The following is a 6,779-nucleotide window of genomic DNA, read 5'->3' on the forward strand; positions in this document are numbered from 1 at the left end:
CGCGAGCGCGACCGTTACGCTCGAAGGGGGAGGAGCCGGGGGGCTGGCCCCGCCCAACTGCCGGCAAATTTCGCCGCCTTCAATACTGGCGTGCTTTCGGAAATACAACCCAGATTTAATTTTTTTATTTTATTTTTTAAAATGCAAAAGGTAACACAGACAGAAAAACAAAATACAACAACCTTGTAAATTTGAGCGTTGTTGGATTTCAATGAAAAATATATTTTACAATCATAATCGGATAACTTTTATTTTATCCCTGAGGAAATTGGTTAAATAATGTACTCGTTGTTATTATTCAGCGTTTTGTTTACATTCACATTTATTTATCACACCATTTATCCAACGCGACATACAGGCAAGGATAATACACCAGATATTTTGTATTGTCGGTTATTTACGATGAATGTATGCGGTGTTTTTCGCTTAGTATTAATGTACAAACTCTAATGTGGTTGTACGTGTAAGTAGCAGTGATGCAATATGTGGGTTCGTGTCATTGCTGAACCACAATGTCGCAATACACTTCTGTGCACCACAACACCATAACTGTTATTCTCAGATTCGCTTTCATTTATACAGATTCAGCTATAGTTAAATAGCGTTTACATTTCCACTCGACTTAAATACATAAAATGGCATCAGAACAAGTCAATATATACTTTACCAGTTGTTACAGCTGAATAACATCAAGGACCTAAGGTGTAGATACATGTAAGGTGGACAGTATGATTCTATGTGCCCTGTGATGAACTGGCATCTCCTCCCCGAACCTAACAGCTGTGCTTCTTGGAGTAGGATGTGGATACCTCCTTGACCACAATACATTGCTAGAAGATAGATGGATGTTACAGGTTTAAATGTAAAGGCGTAAAAGTTTAGATTATATGTTTTATCAGTCTGTAGTGGCCAGCATGCTTTTACAGTGCATTCAGAAAGTATTCAGACCACTTTCAATTTTCAACCATTTGTCATGTTGTAGCTTCATGCTAAAATTATGTAAATTAATTTTTGTTCCTCATGAATCTACACTCAGTACCCCATAATGACAACACAAACACGGAATTATAGAATTTCTTGCAAATTTATTAAAAAAGAAAAACTGAAATATCAAATGGACATAAGTATTCAGCCCTTTGCTGTGACACTGACAAATTTAACGCAGGTGCCATCCATTTCTCTTGATCATCTTTGAGATGGTTTTACACCTTGAAACTCTGTGACCTGAACATCAGTTCCTCCCTGTGCAGCTGGATCCTGGACTTCCTGACAGACAGACCTCAGGTGGTTCGGATCGGTAACATCACCTCATCCACACTGACACTTAGTACTGGTGCCCCCCAGGGATGTGGGCTCAGCCCCCTGCTGTACACCCTGTTCACCCACGACTGTACAGCACCACACAGCTCCAATACCATCATCAAATTTGAACTGTATATGCTGTGACCTGCTAGGAAAGTGCCATCAGTTCAAGAGATGCTAAACGCCTGAATAAACTCATCAGTGGCCTGTACTACGAAGCGGGGGTAAATCCGACAAGTTACCCCGATAAGCCGGTAACCCCGCTTCATAGTACAGGCCCCTGGAATGACTGCTCCGTTACAGCACTAATTCTGAACAAACTCATCAGGAAAGCCTGCCCCACACCTTATAAAAGATTCCGGATGGGGCTGCAATTTACTTGTAACTGTCAGATATGCAATAATAGTTGTCCAGGGACCTTTTTACATATGTTTTGGGACTATCCAATTGTGTCCAAATTTTGGTCTAATGTGAACACATGTCTATTTGTTTTATTAGAGATTTCTTATGTACCTAACCCTGCCCTTCGTCTTCTTAATGACACATCGTATGTCAACTTAAAGATTACTCAATGTAAAAATCGCCGGATTTACTGCGGCAAAGCAAACAATCACTAAACATTGGTTTACTCCTGGGATGAATCTGAAATATTTTGGGCCCACAGTCTTATTAACATCGTTAATCTAGAACTCACCACTGCAAGACTGAACAGAGCTCGACCGGAAACTGTGAATGCCTAAAATCTTATCTAAAATTTTATCTAAAATCCTTCACTGGAATAGAGACTGTAAATGAACGGACTACAATATATAATGTATACATGTTGTCTGCATGAGGTGGGAAAGTTTTCTGAAATGCCTGCTATTTCATTGTATTGTTGTTTATAAAAATTTAATAAAAATTGTTGATCAAAAAAAGGAAGGCCTGCCCCGTCACAGGACTGATCCTGAACAAACTCATCAGGAAGGCCTGCTCCGTCACAGCACTGACCCTGGACCCACTGGAGGCAGTATCAGAGAAGAGGATATTGGCAAAATTGGGCAATATCATGAACAATTCTACCCTTCTGCTTCAGGGTTCACTATGCTGGATCACATTTAGCCACTGGCTCATTCTACCAAGGTGTGCTAAAAATGCTACTGCAGGGATCATTCCTGCCTGTAGCCATCATATACCAGAGCGCCTCCTGCTGATGCGCTACTCCCATACGCCAGGAAGCATCCCATCTGTTACAATACAATACAGTGTACCTCGGCTCTCGAACTTAATCCGTTCTGGACTCTTCGACTATTAAAAAGTTCGAGTTCTGATCGATTTTTTTCCATAAGAAATAATGGAAAACCAATTAATTGGTTCCCGGCCCCCCAAAATTACACCTAAATATGTTTTTATTTTATTTTGTTTCGCATTTAAACACAAAATGAACAGGATAAAACAAGAAGAGCATTTTTTTTCTTAATGGCTTCCAAAACGATAAAGATCTTATCCCAACATTACCCCTGTCCTGCCCCGATCGTCCGCTCCTTCCGTGTGCCACGCCCCCTCGTTAACCTCGTGTGGGATCCCCATGTGATCAGCTGTTTCTGGTTGTTGTCATTAGTCCTCTGCATTAAGTCCGCGTTTCAGTTTGTTTCCCCAGTCCGGTCATTGGGTGCGTTCGACTTGCTTACAGCGCTGGCTTAAAGCAACGTATTCTGATCCTGACGCAATGCATTACGGTTAGATGCATTGCGACCTCTCACCCGGCTGCACAAACTGGAACCGCCTCCGTGATGACACACCTTTGCCCTTATTGGCTGAAGAGTTTAGTTACAGGCATGATGTTTGTATCCCAGGCAGTTCTGTTGCGTAATCTGCTATTTCTCCCGAATATCACGTAAAGCAGTGAGAACTGGTTTTCAGTTAATTTACCTGGTAAAAAAAAGTTTAAATAAATGACACAAATGCTCTAATAGTACACGTAAGTTAGTGGTTTATTTATTGTTAGTTACTGTAATGTTGCGCTGCTTTATTTGGTTAATGGTCCAGTCTGTGAAGAAGGCATTCAAGTAAGACTTGCATTGTAGTATGACTCATTTCCTGGCGCGTATAATTTATATTAGGTCAGCGTTCACGGTTCGACTTCTGATATTCAGATCGAGTTCTAGGTCAAACTGGTTTGTTCGACTTTCAAGAAAATCGAGTTCTAGTGAGTTCGAGAACCGAGGTACCACTGTATAGTGTTTTCTGTTCTAAGTGCACATAACTTATTATCGCATAATCATTATTCTTACCATCCCCTAGTAGGCCTTTCAGTACAACTGTTATATACTACTACAATGTGCAATATATGGTCTGCGGCTAATAATTTGTGCAGTAACGATATCCTGTCACTACGTTGAAAACAGTATTTAACTTCTCCTCTGGAGAGTTCATATGGTAGATTATGTGACTTTTTATGTGATATTTTTGTCTGTGATATATTAGCTTTGAATTTTTGTTGTGTTCATCCTGTCTACTGTCTCAGTCTATCTGTGCAGTTGTAACAGAAGCAATTTCCCTCCAGGATCAATAACGTTTTTCTAATTATGATTAAATGTTTGTTTTTAGTATCACATTCTGATTTTCAAAATATTTCATTTAGGCCTTTTGTGTACTGTGTACTTTTGAAATGTTTGCACTACGTTTACTTTGCACTATCTGTACCGTCTATGTACCCTGTTTGGCTGACAGTACAGTATATGTATGTTCGTCCGTCCTGCAGCTTTATGCGGTTAATCTAATTCTTGTTCTCTTCTGCCCTCTTGTGGTTAGATAGGAGCATTGCCCTACCTACGAACATAGCGCTACAACGGTCACATTAAACCGTATCACTGGTCAGCAAACATTGTCACAGAACTAGGTGTCTGTACCTTTTTTATGCGGATTTCAGAAACGTACTCGGAATTTTACTATTACCGATAGTTTTTGAGTGACGTCAATTTAGGCTATATTGATAGTATGTAATTCCCGATTAAGAGGGTATGGATTTAATTCAGGAAATATAATTTGTATATGTGAACATTTTTAAGACTTTACAGAATGGTGCAAAGTACTGTAAGTTTGTTTTTCCAGAGTTTACAGGCTACACATTCGGACTTGTCATCATTACATTTCTGATATGGAAAAACAATATCAAGGCAAGTGTGCCAGCATGCTGGCTGACTTCTGATGGGCCCTTAAGAGGGCTGCTCCTGAGGCCAAATACAAACATTACTGCCTTGGTGAGTCAGTCCCACCATGCACAAATACTGTAAATATACGTATAGCACAAACTTTCTGTCACCTTGTGATAAGGAAATTCCTATCAGCTATTTCAATTCAACACAGAAAATACTGTCAGAATACTTTTTTGATTCATGTGACAAAAAGAAAAATTGTTGACCAATGTAGTCTCCTTATAATTTCAGTTCAAGAGATGCTCCTTATAATTTATATATATTTAAAATAAGACCTTTTTAAAAAATTTACCTTTTGTAAATTCCATAAACGAAACCTATAATTAAAATACTGCTAATAAAAATTTAATAATTTATTATAAATTAAAAATAAAATAAATTTCAAGCAGATTTTTATTAAAGTACAACTTGTTCATTGCCGGTAACCAAAGGAAAACGGAATAAGTCACTGAACACATTTTTCTGCAAATTGCCACGCATAAATAAATGTGCCACAAAAATATGGCTGAGAGAAGATTTCACCAGGAGAATCAATTTCACAAGTCATAGCTCTGAGAGGAAGCCCAGTCCTCTCTTACTGTCCGAAGGCCAGCTGGCGCTGCTGCTTCTGGCCATGTAGTTCCTTGGCACGGTTCTTCAGCTCCTCTGCCTTTTGATGATCAGGCGCAGTGCCGTCGCCCAGCTTGTACATGCGGCTGGCGTTGGCGCAGCCCCACACGTGGCCCAACTGGCAGGCCTGCAGCGCATACCTCAGGGCCTGTGTCATGTCCTTGGAAATGCCCGGGGCACCCTGGATGTACAGTGTGCTCAGATTGAAACAGCTGGGGGCAAAGCCCCCTGCACACGCCTTCTCATAATACTGCCGGGCCACACCGGCATCTGTGGTGCCTTCAAGGGCACGCCCGTCATGTACCAGCAGGGCTACATTGTGGCAGGCATTCACTGAGCTCTTCCCCCCTAGATCGCACGCTCGTGAGAAACAGGAGTAGGCTTTCTTAAGGCATTCAGCAACACCACCTGTTTGAAGTTTGAGAGTACTTACAGTTAGTACTGTAACATGACCCATAGGTACACAGCAAATATATCACAGATTGTGCATGTTGGTGGAAAGCCACTGGAAATGGAAAACCCAGGGTGTGAGGGCTCTAATAACAAGCAACTGGGACAACAGTTAAAGCTATGATGAAGCCCATTCCCTGCAGTTGCTCACAAGGGTACCTGTTTTACCAGATTTTTCAAATACGAATGTTACTAATTAATCATAGGAAAGCTTTAGTCTCATTAATGACAAAAAAACGACATCGTTATCCCAAGTTTCGGTAAGTTCTTAAGACCCTATAACGCACATTTACCTTTGCCGGTAACGTGGTACGCGCCCAGCTTATAGCAGCTTTCGCTGTGATTGTTGACTTCGCAGTTGTGTTTGAGTACCTGAGCTGTCGCCTCGTAATTTTTCTTTATCCCTTCTAAGTAATCAGCCAGCCGCTGGCACCCTGCACGGAGCAAAACAGAAGGCATTAAACATCCGGAATATAATAAGATGTATGGCATGTAAATTACCTTTCTGCATACCAATAACCAAGGACAGCGTCTTACCTTCAGGACTCTTCTCACGGTAACATTGATAACTGTACTCCACCCCCAAGTTATCCAAGAACTCTTTAACTTCTTTTTCATCTTCAAAGTTGATTAATCCCGCCATTGCTCCAAACTTCTACCTTTATTAGAGTTTTATGCAAACCGATCAACTGAGATCTTTTATCCTCGGTGGTCCTAAGTGACCTTGCTTAACAGACTTATCAGAAGAGTTACACATCTATCTTAAAAACACTGTAAAACCTCCTAATGCATTAATCACAGAACCAACCTAACATATATTAGTGTCACTTAAAACACAGACGAAATAGCATTAACATTAATAAATGAACCATGTCCTTGCAGAACTTGCAGTATTCATGCGGCTACTGCAGTAACTTCCGTGTTTCATCACGCTTTCCAAAAATGTATTTCCGGTGTCAAAGGTTGGCGAACGGCATTCTGGGATGTCTACATATGTAAACATACGTTTACAATTTTACGGTTCTGTTTTAAGGTTTATGCAGTCCTTATTCTATACAACATCTTTTGATCCTTTGTAATATGTGTTTCTTTTAAGCTGTTTTACTGCTAGTAAGGTCCCAGACAGGTTCTTAGTATAGCGAGATTTTTAATGGCATTGCAAAAAGCAATCTCGCTTCGCTTTTCCTGCTTGGTAACTTCATTTTCTTGCATTTAGCAGAC

General features: G+C 40.4%; 1 protein-coding gene across 1 annotated transcript; it reads right to left on the reverse strand.

Annotated features, from left to right (window-relative positions):
- Positions 1–4,874: 4,874 nt before the first annotated feature.
- Positions 4,875–6,519, reverse strand: coa7 (cytochrome c oxidase assembly factor 7). Its single transcript, XM_023819034.2, has 3 exons — positions 6,096–6,519; positions 5,852–5,992; positions 4,875–5,516 (listed from the first exon to the last, which is right to left on the reverse strand). Exons 1-3 carry the CDS (start codon positions 6,199–6,201, stop codon positions 5,074–5,076), a joined length of 690 nt encoding a protein of 229 aa, XP_023674802.2. The 5' UTR covers positions 6,202–6,519; the 3' UTR covers positions 4,875–5,073.
- Between the last annotated feature and the right edge of the window lie 260 nt (positions 6,520–6,779).

Source organism: Paramormyrops kingsleyae, chromosome 21 (genome assembly GCF_048594095.1).
Source record: "Paramormyrops kingsleyae isolate MSU_618 chromosome 21, PKINGS_0.4, whole genome shotgun sequence".
Taxonomy (NCBI): Eukaryota; Metazoa; Chordata; class Actinopteri; order Osteoglossiformes; family Mormyridae; genus Paramormyrops; species Paramormyrops kingsleyae.